This window comes from Mercenaria mercenaria, chromosome 3 (assembly GCF_021730395.1).
Source record: "Mercenaria mercenaria strain notata chromosome 3, MADL_Memer_1, whole genome shotgun sequence".
In the NCBI taxonomy this organism is placed as follows: domain Eukaryota; kingdom Metazoa; phylum Mollusca; class Bivalvia; order Venerida; family Veneridae; genus Mercenaria; species Mercenaria mercenaria.
Genome location: NC_069363.1, coordinates 54,745,460 through 54,761,159, shown reverse-complemented (window position 1 = coordinate 54,761,159; position 15,700 = coordinate 54,745,460). Strand labels below are relative to the sequence as shown.

Below are 15,700 nucleotides of genomic sequence, written 5' to 3'. Positions count from 1 at the left end.
AATTGTAAGATAATTTATTTTGAAACTGTTTATAACATTGTTGCAATTTATTGTGTAAGAAAGAAAAAAAAAAGTTTATATTTTTAAGATGGGTGGGGTAATGAAAAAATGACCTTTGTAGGTGGGGTGAATATTTTATTATTTTTTTTCTTCTTGAAAACGAGCACGTGTTGATATTATTATTTTTGGTTCAGTATTTTTTGTCCTAGTTCTAGCTTACATAATCCAAAATTTTGTTAAATTCTGTCTACTAGGTTTTTCATATCTATACGAAATGCTTTGGGTTTTCCAGTTCCAGATATTTTAGACATTTCCGAAGAGCATTATTTTCTGTGTTGATATATCTATATATTGATTTGTAATGATGTAAAAACAATAAGATCAGAACGAACTTTTAAGTAAATAGCTGTTTGCACTTGTTTTTATCATGACATGTATGTATTGTTTTTACAGACGAAAATACCAATTTGGTGTCCCTAATAAACTTTGATTATTAAAAAAGCACGGGTACCTATTGTTTTTCTTTTCTATTTTAAGTTGTGGTACATCAATCAATAAATATGCAAAGTTATAGAAAAATCTTCCCGCTAGGAATAATTGTGAAAACATCTTTAAAAATATTTTTTCCAAAGTAGGTGCTATTTCTGGTCAAACAAGCTTCACACTCTTTCCTTCCACCTGGTCTTAAAGCAATTAATTAGAATGATGGGGAAAAACTACATATTCCCGTAGGTGAATAGTCAATACATTTTTAATTCGTTTTAACGAAATCGAATACAGCTATATCGAAGTATGAAATCTTAATTTGTTGTACCAAAAATCTTAATTCATTATAGCAAAATAAAAATGTATTGAACATGTCACTTCATGTGCTCCGTAGAAAAAAGAATCTGCGTGTTAAGGTTAAATACACTTACTGCGTGACCTTGAATATGTTTAAGATAATCTTATGTATTCAAAGGTAGTCGAGATGTTAAATATGTTATTATTCTACTTGGTTGCATTCTATACATCCAAGGATCTTTTAACAGATGTTATTAATGTGAAATTAGATATACATTATGCTAACGAGAGTTTGCAATGAGGAAGTCATGACTTTACGCAAAAAACACTTGGATTTGATGGAAATCGTGTCATTGTCGTCTGTTGTTGTGTCAACTTTCCTGATGAAAAGTAGACAAACACAGCTGGTTTGTAAATCATATCTTGGTCAACCTTTGTTGTCTCAACTTTCCTGATGCAGAGGAAGAAAACGCAATTGGACTGTAATGTAAATGTATTTTTCAAAACAATGGTTCAAAGAACAAAAACATTTAGACACGTTTATAACAGTCTAGCATCAAACCAAAACGAAAACCTTTTGTACATATCTCAATCTATACAAGTTTTGCTGTCACAAATCCATTCAAAGCATGATTTTATTCATCTAAATATTTTATTTGCAGTCCTTTTAAGTAATAGTTTGCTAAACTACCCTTTTGTAATGCACTTGCATGTTTATAAGCTATCGTTTCTCGTTGATCTCCACCCCTCGTATAGTATTTTCTTGAGGAAATCAACATCAGAGCATGACAGATTCAGCACATTCCAGTCCTCAAATCCATCGAAGAAAGAACCATCCAACATTTGTTCGGAACAGGTTTTGGCAAGATGTTTTAAACCACAATTTTCTAAACAGAGTGACACTGCTTCCACGGAATAAAGAAAGAAATCCTCTTGCGAGCTGTTGCTGTTAAAAGCTAACGACATCTTATTTGTCGTATTCTGTTCAGCATGACACTGTTCTGAGTTTGGCGTACAGTTATCAACCATCGGAGTGCCATACAATGGCTTTGTTTCAGGGAATATCAACTTTGTGTAATTTCGATTGATTGCATCGGTCGGTAGCAACGGTAGAGGTCTAATTGGACTACATTCTCCTTTTGGTATCCTATCCTGTTCGGTAACTGCATCATTATTTATTTGAACGTCAGCATTGACACGGAACTTTGGTTTAGGTGGCCTGCCTGGCGGTTTTTCAATATGTTTGGCACATTCTTCATCAACTGTGTCTCTTCTTCTATTTTTGAATAAAGTCCGTACTTTATTAAAAAATGAACTACTCCTCTGCAAGCGCAATGTATAAAAGATCATTAAAGGTATGCAAATAAAGTAGATATAATACTAGCACATACATAGGCAAATAATTAGAATAGATATCCTCTAGGCGATTTTACCCGGATACCATGGGTATCTACAATTTTCAAACTGAGCAAGTGTAAATTGTTTTGTTAAATATCTGGACAGCTCTACATGCAAAATTCACGAAACTTATTAACCAATTATGACGGCTGGCTTTTTATTTTTATTTCAATATTCGACATTCATTTATACTTAAATTACCTTGACTTTCGTAGGTTTTCCTGCAGGGTGGATAGGTTGTCTTTCTGAAAATCAATGATATTAAAAGAATGAATCGTCACTAAGTAACCGTATCGTAAAATAACAATTATAATGGATTTGCAACTAGTCTTATGGATTTGTAGAAAAGCTGTATTAATGACACATCAGACAGTCTTTAGACAGAATGCTTTATAACGGATCAAACCTCAAGATTTATGTCAATTAAAAATACTTTTGGTCAAATTCTAAAAGTAAAAATGTCCATACATTTCTTTTGGCATTTTAAGCTAAAATTCTAACGAAAGTCTATATTTTCCCTTCACAACCAGCACCTGTCCTATGTTTATTTTTATACATATTAAAGATTGCAACATTCTAGATCTATGAATTCGTTTTGAACAAAAATTAGACATTTTACTAAAAAGAATAGAATTCTATGTTTTTCGGCTCATTGTTTTGTCATCTTCACGTTTCTAATTACAGTCAACTCTGTTTTAGAGTTGAGACGAAATCCGTTAACCACTTACATAAAGTCAAGATTACATTGTTTTTTTATAAAAAAATAGGATTTGAAAAAAAAAATGCATTTTTTCGTATTTTGTTAGTTTTGCATTTGTGAAAATGAAAGAGCACATAAGATGTGCAAGGTTTAATAAGTGATTTCACTGATTGATAAATCATTCAAATATTATTAAGACAGAACTTAAAACTGAAATCTATACTTTTCACTGGTTATATCTAATTCAATTCTTGAAGCCATTTGGCCGAACTTCTCAAAAATCTGTCTGAAAGTGGGAAACACTCAGGTGTGCCTATAATCACAAACTACATATCGTATGAAATATTTTGGCAGACACTTTCCTTTACACATTAAAATTATTCTATTTAAATCATCATTCAAGTTTGCATGACACCGTTATAAAAGCAGTGTACATTTAAAAAAAAGAAAAAAGGTAAAATAAAACGTTATTACTTGGAATAGGCGGGGGCGGTTCTATCGATTTCTGCATATAAAGAAACCTCTTCTTCCTCATTATCATCTGATGAATCTACAGACAGATAATTTAAAAATATACATAAGAAAATAAGAATCATTTTAATAAGTTAGTCCTCAAAATGTTTTATCGTATTAATTCTGTTTCTCCTTCTAAAATTCTTATTGTATGTCTATGCTTTTTTCAGGTTAATTGTTTCATTTATTAGAGATTGAGTTACACAAATGTACACGTACAGCTTGATTTATAGCTGTTTTAGTTTCGTTTTATCTGCGAAAGGGTTAAAAAGTAAATAAAAAAATCGAAGTTTTATTTATTTAAGAAATAATAAACCCTAAAATATTGATTAAAATCATTGTCTAGAGTTTATGCCCTCTTGAAATTATTCCGCATGCGTATAACCTCATCGTAAAAATTTCGAAATGTAAAACATAGTTCTACCTTATATTATTTTCTCAAATAACGTCTCAGTTTCGGTCTTCTTTGTTTAATAGGCAAACAACAATAAACTATTGCAAAACATCAATGTTTGGATATTGTTATACTGTATTGTCAACATTTCTAAAATTCTTCGTTCAAGGCATGTTTATCAAATTTGAAAATTTCATCTTGGTTGCTCAACAAGCTTCAAAAATGAAATTTGTCAATAAATTATTCCGTTTTACATTAAAACAACGATATTTTTTTTTGTATTATGAATCTTGAATAAATTACGATACATACCTTCAAAAGTAATTTGTACGACATCGTACAATTTATTGCCTGTCGAATTTCTCTTGAACAAATCGGGGCTTCGGAGCCATGTAACTTCACACTGATCCAATGGTAATAGATATAATGACTTGCTAACAAAGTCAGATATTAAACACTGTCCATACTTTCTTTTAATACACTTTTGCTTTTCCTCGTCATCATAAAAACATAGCTTTTGTATATACATTTTATTCCATATATTTTTCGGAACAAGAATAGTTTCGTAGGTCTTGTGATTCTTGTTTCTGATCCAGCCAATAAGATATTCAACAACTTTGAAGCCTAAAACTTCAATAGGCCCTTCGACCATAGTTAGCATCGCGCTTCTTAATGTGTGGTCCTTTAATACAGCGTCCTCCGCATGTATCTCTTGAAACAGCACTACCTGAGGTAAAAATGACGTATCAGACAATTCGGTCAGAGTATAAAGTGTTTCCTTCTCAAAGACAGTAAAATTGACTTCATCATTTTCATGAAATGTACATTTTCTATCTCCATCCGCGCATTCTAAAAATACACCTTTTTCAGTACTGTATATCCTTTTAAGTTCTAGAACCGTCTTTGCTTGAATCATGACTGTTTGTTCCATATCACTTGAGAGAAACGCCTTTGTTTCATTTTCAACCTTTACCAACGCTGGAGAGTCAGCAAGTACCTATTAGCCAAAAAGAGACTAAAAACTAATTGTAACATTTTAGTGGTGTGACAACACGAAACCAATGTCCTGGAAATCAATTTGTATTTTACTGAACCCCAGCGGCCCAACCACCCCCACAAAACAGCAAAAACCTTTGATCATGTCAAATATTTTGCATATTATCATGCTAAATCATATAGATGTCCAGTGGGGATGCTTTTTCTAAAAGAAGATTCCGTACAAAATTACAACTTACATAGGGAAAACAAAACTAGGTTTACATTAGAAAACGTCATTAATTGCGTGACTTAATTTTTATTCAGTATCTAAAAAAGTTGTAGAAAAGAGGATATGAAATGTAGCATACAAGATATAAGTGGCACTAGTACCAATTTTATAATAATTAAGAAACTCTGTCTCAGATGAGACCACAAAAGTTTAACAAAATATTTTTACTTGTTTCATTGTGGCACTCTCATTATGTTTATCTGTGACTTAATAATGAAAATCTTTCAACAAATCAACTGTTCTTATAAAAACATATACCTGTTTGATTGTCAAATATCTTCCACGACTTCCCGGTCTACGAACAAATTTTACTTTCCCATGAAAACTCAGCGGCATAAGATATTCGTTTCCAACAAAAGTGTCATGCTCCAGAACATACTCGCCACCTTTTTCTTGTTGCACCTTTTTATTGTCATAGAATTGTAATACTTTTATATGTGCACATTTTTCTTCAGAAACGCTTTGAAAAAGAATATCCGTGTCTTCAGGTATATCTGTTTGTACTTCTTCACTAGCAACACTAGTCGTCCTTACAACAATAGGTAAAGTATCACCGTTAATAATGTCTTGAACAGCTAACGTTTCATCTTCACATTTCAAATCTCGAAGTTTACTAGAACATGCCATTATCATAAGATACAAAGCCTTACTGAGTCAATATAAACCTCCTCTTCCTGTATTGCGATTCAATGCGGCACGCTTTCACTTACCTCGGTAATAATGAATCACGTAAGCTAATGAAACAGTATATCTTTACATATGAAATCGAATATGCGTGTGTACCGCTTGACATTTTATACTATACTGCACGTTATTATAGTGTTACATAATAACTTCGTAAACATCAATAAGATCGACCATTTTCTTGTATAGCATGGTTGTCTAGAGAAGTTGCATCGAAATGGTACCACTGCAGGTTTCTGGAGCATGTTTGTAAAAAAAGGCTAGAAAAAGGTCTAGAAAATAGTAGCACCGAGGTATTTTATGGTATGTGTGGTTTTCAGTTGTTTGTTGTAAATGCTGTAAGGATGATCCTTCCATTTCTTTCTTTCATAATATATGCTTTGCACGACCTTTCCATTCCATTCAGTGTTTAAGCCAAATAGTAGTAAACTTGACATACCATATAGGCTATATAGCAATAAAAGAAATTGTTCTTTGTTTCATATAAATTTTAGCTACTTCAGAACAATTGTGTTACAGTTTCTAGATTTTCACTCCGTCGTAGACCTATTTTCCACAAGATATCCATACATTTGCTTCAAGAAAACGAAAAGTCAAAGGGGTGTTGAATAGTATGCAGTGAAATGCAAGTCAACTGAAGTCAGGTACCCTCATATTGCCGCATTTCAGAAAGCGGTCCGCAGAATAAACACCCTACTTTCGTTTCCAAGTAAACAACTCGAAAACAAGTGAATATTAGCATGAAAAGTGTCCTATTTTATGTAAAATTCATTCCACGAGTGAAATAATGCCCATTTGGCCCACGATTTACGCGCAAATGCGCGAAAAATGGAAAAAATAGGATCTATTTATTAGGGACTTCTTTCGACTACACCGCGGAAGCACATTTTTGACCGAATTACTGCATTATAACCTTAAAGGGTTTAGAATGATATAAAATATCTCAATAACTGTGCATTTTATGATGTTACGTTCTTAATTTCTTCTACTTCTGCCATATTTACGGTATGTATTCTTACAGAAACAAGTAATCCACCATTTCTTGAATCGTTATTCTGAAGTGTGTTTTATAACCATCAAGTTTATATCCGGATATACCATTGTATTTCCCTCGAAAGCGCGAGGGTATCATTACATCTGACATTGAAGTGTGAAGCCAGGTGTATGATTATGTTCTCGTGACTATGATAAGGTCCTCGTTTTACACCAAGTCGGTTCAGTGTCACTATTCTCTTTTAGTAGATTCATTTATATTCTATTAAGACATTATACCTTATTTGATAGGATTGGAACTTGAGCATGTTCAAGCTGTGCCGAGCTAGTGAAGCTGAAACGTTTAGCATGCACGTAAATACGCCAGCAAATACATGTCAATGCATTAATCATAGTAACACATTATATCAATTTCCTTATAAACGAAATCTGCAAAAGTCATTTGATGTTATGAAAACGAAATACATCGTTATTTAGCACATTCAGAAAATGTGTCGAAAATTTTAAATGTGAATGATACTTGCATTGAATACGTCCAAAATCACATAATTGTTTATTACAGAGAAAAGTTACATGAGCAACTTTGGGAGCTAACTCCATAGGCTGCTCGTGATCATCCGAGTTAAAACGTGTATCTTTAAATTAACTCATTTTTGCGGGCGACGTCCGTCCGTTTGCAAATTACTGTAAAGAAGTTACTGGTTGACCCAGATGTAACGGAGTTTCGGGTAAGCTGACTGTTCAAACCGTATTTCAGTAAGGTCAGATGGAGAGAGATAAGGGAGCGAAACAGTATTCAACAACATAACTATGACACTAAAATTCATTTTTGTTGTCTTGAGAATAACAATTTAACAATTTAAAATTACATTTTGTGAAACAAATATAAAGGTAACAATTTTATTATTAAACACAAATCTTCTTAAAGTACTTAAACATTTTATTAACAATATATGAGCCGTGCCATGAGAAAACCAACATAGTGGCTTTTCGACCAGCATGGATCCAGACCAGTCTGCGCATCCGCGCAGTCTGGTCAGGATCCATGCTGATCGCTTTCAAACCCTATTGCAATTAGAGAAACTGTTAGCGAACAGCATGGATCCTGACCAGACTGCGCGGATGCGCAAGATGGTCTGGATCCATGCTGGTTGCAAAGCCACTATGTTGGTTTTCCCATGGCACGGCTCATATGTACTTAACACAACCACAATCGTCCTTTGAAATGCTGATTTCAAATGCAGACACAGCAAATGAGTAAATAAAAAGCAATTTGAATGATCTCCCTTGCACCGTTTGAAATAGTATTAAAGCCACTAACAAAAACATAAAATATACTGAAGTCGAACTTTTCTATATAATCACACAAGAAGGGATAAACTTGAGAGGATATCTTTTCCTCGGATCCTTTCCCCCCAAACAAAGCCGTGCTTATATTGTTATTTAAAAGTACATTAATCACGGACATTTTTGTTTCCCATCTTAAATTTTCTTTCTTTTATTTCACTCGCGCAAACTTTCAAACATGTGATAAATAAAAATCAAAACTAAATTTTTTTTTTTTCCGGGGGGGTATTGTTAGCGCAGTGTAAAATAAAATGGGACTTAAAAATTTCCCAATTTCGTTTTTTTTTGGAACTATTTTTCATTTATTTTAAAACACATTACAAAATATTTTCTCACACTTAAAATTACGTTTTTTAAAATATACCCAAATTCAACAAAAAAAAAATTTGTTTAATACTGTTCTTTTTTACAAAAAATACACAAAAGTGTCGCATTTAAAAAGGTTTGGGCTTTTAAAGTTCACAAAATCACCGGTTTGTTTTTTTGGGCTTTACTTTCATACCGACAAAATTATAAACCCATTTTTGGCGTTTTTCCAGTTTTTGATGTAGCGTAAGCCCACCAGTTTACCCTTTCGGCATTATTTTATAAAGGCTGCCCTTGGTAAAACCCCCGGCCCTTTCCAGGGACCCCCTTTTATTGAAGAATTCTACACCCAATTCTAAGGGGAAGTTTGAACCCTTTTCCCGGTGAGGGGGCAAGGGGATTCAAAGTCAAACGGACTTTCAAACTCTAAAATCCCCGTTCACATTACTTATCGGGGGGCTATACCCATAACACAATAAAAAAACGGACTTGAAAAATGCAAAAAAGTCTATCTTTGGGAAAAAACCCAATAGTGCTTGCCAGTAAAATTTAAATTTTTAAAAGGGAAAACCCAGGCGTTAAGTGGCAGACAATTTTACACTGAGTATATAAAAAACTTGTATTATATCCCTTATTTGGGCCGACTTATTGTACAAAAGAAAGGCCCTATTTTGGGAGCCCTTTTCCTTTTCTTGGGCCCCCACCCTTCGTTTAAAAATCTTTTGATTTTTAAAGACATCAAAATTTACTTAGCCCTAAAAGGTTTTCTGATTTAACTCAACCAGATAAAAAACCCTTTTAAAAAAAAGCACCTCAAGTTTATTTGTACGGGAAATTTCAATTGAAAAACTTATCCAAACTACCATTTTTAAAACATTCAAACCCAGTCCTAAACCCAGTGTACGAATAAAAATCTTCTTTAGTTTTTTGGCAGGGCCCTTTTTTTTTAAAAATCTGGGTAACGCCCCAAGGGGGGGTGTCAATTTTTTGGAAACAGTTTTTGTATCAGGTGCACTTGATGTTAATTTGTTCAATGTGTTTAGAAAGGTTTCTTCTTTTTTCTTTACTTGGTACTTATCAATTTTTTTAAATCGTCGGTTTTATTGATTTCCCCCTTTTGGGGGTAACTCGGTAAAGGTCTATTTCTTTTAAACCTCTTTTGCTTTTTTAAATTTCGATGGGTTTTCCCCGGTTGTCCCCCCTTTCGTTTAAAATTTTTTGAAAACGTTTCTTTTCAGAAATTTGACCTTTTGGGAAATTTCGCCGCCCGGGTTTTTAGATGGGCCCTTTTATATCATTGACTTTTTTTTGTTTCGTGTTTCTTGGTGCTAGGGGCATAATCCCCCATTTGATTTTTTTTTTGGTACGCTTCAATAATGTTCGTGGATTTACCCAAAACCAATTTTTGCTTTCCTTTTTTTTTCTGAAAAATTTTCCCCCTTTTTTTGCCTGCAGAAAAATATCATTTTTATAAAATTTATGAACCCTAACTAAAAAACCCCCACAATATAGCGAAAGATTTAAAATTTTATTAAAAATTTTTTCCCAAAAATTTTAAAACCAGTTTTTGACAAAATTTAAAAATTTAAATAAATGATAGGGAATACCTTGGGGTGGGAAAGCGGGTATCAGCTCTTTTTTTGGAATCAGAGCAAAAAAAGTAAATAAATTTTTAAACTCTGTTTTCCCCTGTTCATGCTAGTTTATGTATTTTACTTAATGCGTTTTCTGGATGTTACAGCAAGAAAAACGTTACTTATAAAAATCATTGTAAAATAAATACTTTACATTTTGGGTAGAGAGGTAAACCCACCCAAGGACAATTTAAAGGGGGAAAACTCTGAACTGACCATAAAAAGTAGCCAAAATAAACCTTGGCCCAAAAATGAAAAAAAAAGAAAAGGCCCCTTTTTCCGGGAAAAGAAACTGGCCCGGCAAAAAAAACCTACATTTGTTTTTAAAACCCTTTGTTTTCAAAAAATACACCATGACAATTTTTTTCATGGCTTACACTGAAAAGTTATTTTGTAAAGTGTTTTTGAGGCCCTGATAAAAGTTTAGTAGTGCATAAAGATAAAGTAAGATAATGCATAAATTCCCACAAAGAAAATTTTTCGGGCATTAAAAAACGTTATTAAGTTTTGATTTTTTTAGCCAAAGTTTTTTTATTGTTCTCAATGGGATACATTGGGTTTTCACAACATTTAATTTTTAAATGAAAAAGTATATATCCGACAATGAGAAATAACAAAAAAAAGGGTTTAAATTTTTATAACGTTTGTTAAAAAAGTAAACTAGATTGTTATATTTATCACTTCATGAATCATTTTGAAAGTTTTTTTCTTATGCTTTAGTCATTTTTTAAAAATTCTCTTACTGTTCAAGAGTACTTTGGGTTCAAAAATGTAAAACAATAATTTCATTTTTAAAAAATATAATTACAATGTTTTAAAAGGGATGGTTGTAAATTTCAACATTTGAAAGGGGGCTGACAATAATGACTATTTGTAATGTGTTTTAAACAATTCATCATTTCTCGGGGGAAAATACCAATCATTTGTTTCCCTTTAAAAAACCCAAAAAAAATGCTAAAAAAACCCCCTGGAGATTACTTTATTTGATGATTTTCGTTAAAAAGTTTAACAACCCTAAAACAAACTTAAAGTGTTTTATTTTTGTTTTTAAAAAAAGTAATCGGGGAAAATTCGTTTTCAACATTTTAAATTTTCAACTTTAAACCCGTTTTTCACAACTTGAAAAAAAAAGGGTTTTTTTTGGGGTTCATTTACAATTTTATAACAAATTTTCACCTGAATTTAGGCATTTATGAGTGGAAAATATAAATGGAAAATGATGTAGGGGTTTGTTTACATTTTTAAAATTTTTTAATAAATTTTTTCAGGTACATTTTTTTTTATGGGATTAGTAAGCTTTTAATTAAAAAGGATGTTTATTCTCTTTCACTCAGAATTCTTTCAAAGTTTTAGACTTTGGCAGCCTTTAAAATTTTACTTTTAAAAGACAAGGAATCCGGGATACCTTTTCAAAGTGTTGAAAGTAAACTAAACTTACCTATACTCAATTGAATTGATTTTGCTGTGGGGAAATTTTTGGGTTTCAGGCTATTTAAATTGGGGGGAAAAAAACCTAAAATCATTGAAAAAACCCTCAATACAAGAGTTGGCCTTTTGCTTGATATTTTGAAAAGTCTTTTTTTAAATATCAAATTAATTTTATTTTTTCCTGGAGAAAGGGAAAAACCCAAAAGAAATATTTAGTAAATTGGTGCACTTATTTTCACTTTTACTCTGGAAAGAAAGTTGTAAAGATGAATTTTTAATATTTTTGGTAACCCCCCTACAAATTGGAAAAGGGTTTTTCTCCTGTTTTTTAATAATTGTAAATTAATGGGAAAAAAGAAACACCTAAACAAACTGAGCTCAACCCGTTTCCCCCTCGGCATCCCCCCGGGAAAAATGCGTTTTCCCTTAAAAAATTTGTTTTTTTTAAAAATGAAAAAATTTTCAAAAAATTTTTGTGTATCGAATAAATTTTGATTAATTTAAAAAAAAGATTTGTATCGAGGAAAAAAATGCAAGAGTTCTGCACAAAACAATCTTATTTCTCGATCAATCCCAATAATCTTTTTTGTTACATTTAAATTTTATTTTTATTTTATTAATAAATTAAAATTTTTCTTTAACCCGAGTAAAGTTAAAAAAATGTTTGGAAAAAAAGCTTTTTAAAAGGTCGAAAAAGCGACGGGAAAGCAAGAATTTTGACGTCCCCAAAAAGGGGCGCACCGCATCATTGAAATTTGAACGCCCCAAAAAGGAAAAAATTTTTGACGTTTCAGGTTCCATGTAAAATTTAAAAGAGTTCAAAAATGAGTTTGGGGTTTTGTTCGGATTATAACGGCATGAGCGGCCCTAAAAAGTTTTGATCAAAAAGGGTTTAACCTTAGTTTTTAAAAAAAAGTTTGAGATCTTTCCAAAACCCCAAATTTTTGTGGTTTGGAAAATAAAATAAAAAATTAAAAAAAAACAAAATTTTTTAATTTTTATTTCCAAATTTTAAAAATTCCGTTTTTCCCCCTTAAAAACCTTTAAAAAGGGTTAAAGAATTTTTAATTTCCTTTAAAAGGTGGATCCCCGGTTGGAAAAGTCTTGAAAAAATTTTGGGACAACCCCCCTTTTTTAAAAGGGAAAAAAGGTGGGTCCCGGGAAATTGGGCTTGGGGAATTCTTAAAAAATTTCATTTCAATAGGGGGTTTTAAAACGAAAAATTAATTTATAAAATTTGTAAATTTTTTGATTTTTGGGGGTTTACACATTGTTTTGTTTTAAAAATAAATTTTTATCTCCCGATTGCAAGCAAAATCGCCAAATTGGGGGTTAGTTGTCCGCCCGGTGTTGTAACATTTTAAAAATACTGAAAAACCCCGGGGGTTAAAAATAGACCCCATTTGGGTTTTCCTTTTTTCAAACGTGAGAATGACCCGCCCAAATTTCAAAATTAAATTTTTGGGGTTCCCCAAAAGGTCCTTTTCAAAAAGGGAAAAAAATGACCCCGCCCAAACATTTAAACGTTTTAAATTTTTAAAACCCAAAATTTTTGGGGGCTTTTTAAAAGGGTAATATTTAAAAAAAAACCGGTGTGGGGAAAACAAACTTAAAAAGGGAAAAATTTTAATATGAAAAATTTAAAATTTTTAGATTTTAAGAAAACCCTTTGGGGTTCCAAAGAATTAAAAATTCAAAATTAAAAATCCTGGGAAATAAAGGTAATTTTATAAAGTTTTTTGGAAAGGTTTCCTTTTCCTGAAAAAGGGGAAAATAAATTAAAATTTAATTTTCCTTAAATTCCCATTTTAAGGGGTTGGGAGGAAAAATAACCCCAAAACCAAAAGCTTAGGTTTAAAAATTAAAAATTTTAAATAATGCACTTTTTTTGGAAACCCCTTTAATTTTACTAAAATAAAATAACCCATGTTTTAAAATTCCCCCAAAAAATTTTTGTCTTTTTTAAAGAATTTAAAATTTTTTTTTTTTGGTTTTTTAAAATTTTTTTATTCATATTTTTTTTAAAATTTAAGAACAAAGATTTGTTTGTTTTTTAAAAACAAAAGTCCTTTTAAAAAAGAAAGTCTTAAAAAGGTATATAAATGTGGAAAAATAAAAAAAAATAAAAAAAATAAAAAACGGGGGGGGATTTTTAAAACAAAGGGGAAAACAAAAAAAAATTAAAAAAACACCATTTTAAAGGTAGTTAAAATTTTTTAAGCTTTAAATTTTTAAAAAATATGAAGGGTGTTTAACCCTTTATTTTTTAATTTGGGAACCCCAACCCCTTTTCATTGTCAACAAAAATTTTTTAATTTGGAAAAAAAATTTTTTATTTTAAAAAATATGTTTTTTAAACCAACCCCTAGAATTAAAATTGATTTCCCTTAAAAAAAAATTCCAAAAACCCTCCCTTTTTTTCTTAAAAACCCCCCAAAATTTCCCTTAAAAAAAATCCCCTTTTAAAGTTAGAATTTCCCCCCTTTTAAAGGGTTCCTTTAATTAAATTTTTAACTTAAAATAAAAAAAGGCTTTCCTTAATTAAAAATTTTAAAGCCCAAAAATAAAAAAAATTGGGGGAAGTTTTTAATCGGGCAAAAAAATTTTAATTTTTTCCCATCAATTTCCCCTTTTGGAAAGGAAAAAAATTATGGGAAACCTTTCCGGGAGCAAAATCAATAAAAAATATGTCCCGGCCCCTTAAAAACAAAAAATTAAAAAACATTAAAAACTCCCAAATTTCCTTTTCCAAAAATCAATTTTAAGATAAAAATATTTTTGTTAAAAAAAACAAAAACCATTTGGGTTAAAAAAAACCTTTTGTTTTTTTAAATTTAGAAAGTTTCTCCCCTGAAAAAGAGTTGGGAAAAGGGTAAAAGAAATTTCCTTTTCCCCTAAGGAAGAAAAGTTTAAATTTTTTAAGAATTTTTTCCCCAATTTTTGCCCTTTTTAGTCAAACGTTTTTTTTTTTAGAAAAAAATTTGGGGGTTTTAAAAAAAAAATTTCCAAAATGAAATTTGAAAAATTAAAAACCCTTATAAAATCAAAACAAAAAGACTTTCCCCCGACTTTACGTTAAAAATTTATTTAAACTTAAAAAATTTTTTTTCAAAAAAAATGGAAAAAAAAAATTTTTGGGGGAAAACCGTTTAAACCCCCATTTCCAATCCCCCCTTGGAAAAAATTTTGTTTTGGAAAACAAAGGTCAATGATACCCGGAAGGGTGAAATTTGGAAAAAATCCAAAGCAAAATTGAAAAATTTGAAAGTTAAACATTGGTTTTAGGGGGTTTAAAAACCAATTTTTTACTGGGGGAAAATTTGAACTTTCCCGGGGCAAAACAACCAAAACAATCTTTGTTTCTTAAAAAATTTGGCTTCAAAATGTAAAGGTTAAAATTCACTAAAAAAAAGTTTGGGTTTAAGACTTTTCCCGAAAAATTTTGATAAACCCCGTTTTTTTTGTGGGAAAAATTGGAAAAACCCTTTTTAGTTGAAAATAATGGGTTTTTCCAATTTTAAAAATAAGGGTATTAAACCCAACCCGTCTTTTACCCCGGTGCCCCCTTTTTTTGGTTTTATCCCTGAATAAAACAAATTTGGGCGGCACCCAAAAAAAAAAAAAAAAAAAAAAAAAAAAAAAAAAAAAAAAAATTTTTAATATCTTTTTTGGTTTCCCTTTCCCGGGCAAGTTACCAATTTTTGTTTAAAATGGCTTCCTTTTGTTTTATATTTTAAATTTCAAATTTTCGCCCCAAAAAACTTTTTCCTGAAGTTTTTTTGGGTGTATTTTTAAAAATTTCCCCTTTTCCAACGTTTAAGGGGGGAAAAGGTTAAAAAGCTCATCGGGATCTTTAAATGCCCGGGGCAATTTTTTTGGAAAATTTCTCTGAAAATTTATGTTCTTGAAGTCTTCTTTGACTTGCATTTGATATTCCGGGTCTTTTCCCAAAGTTGACACATACCCTTTAAATTAAAATTTCGTGGGCCCTTTGGCCAAAGAGGGTGTTGCATGCGACTGTTCTGGAGGATATACACCCGTTTTTTCCCGACCAATCCCCTATAAATCCGGGAAATCATGATGATCTAAATAGAAATGATATAGTGGAAAATGAAATAAAATTTCCTTTTCAAAAACTGAGTCTTTTGTTTCTAAGTTATTTTAAATGTGAAAAATACCAATTCAAACTTTTAGAAATATTTAAATTTTAATATCCTAAAAAATGTAATATCGAATAATTTTGTAATCCTTTT

At 31.2% G+C, this 15,700-nt stretch overlaps 1 protein-coding gene across 4 annotated transcripts; it reads right to left on the bottom strand.

The window, feature by feature from the left end:
* LOC128555635 (uncharacterized) lies at positions 1-6,893 on the bottom strand. 4 transcript variants are annotated; one of them, XM_053538547.1, is made up of 5 exons: positions 5,314-6,893; positions 4,101-4,785; positions 3,356-3,431; positions 2,383-2,426; positions 1-2,059 (listed from the first exon to the last, which is right to left on the bottom strand). In XM_053538547.1, the coding sequence occupies exons 1-5, from the start codon at positions 5,686-5,688 to the stop codon at positions 1,959-1,961; spliced, it is 1,281 nt and encodes a 426-aa protein (XP_053394522.1). In that variant the 5' UTR covers positions 5,689-6,893; the 3' UTR covers positions 1-1,958. The 4 variants fall into 4 exon arrangements, with proteins under 4 accessions (XP_053394522.1, XP_053394523.1, XP_053394524.1 ...); XM_053538548.1 differs by having other exon boundaries at positions 1-2,106; positions 5,314-6,891; XM_053538549.1 differs by lacking the exon at positions 2,383-2,426 and having other exon boundaries at positions 1-2,106; positions 4,101-4,515.
* Between the last annotated feature and the right edge of the window lie 8,807 nt (positions 6,894-15,700).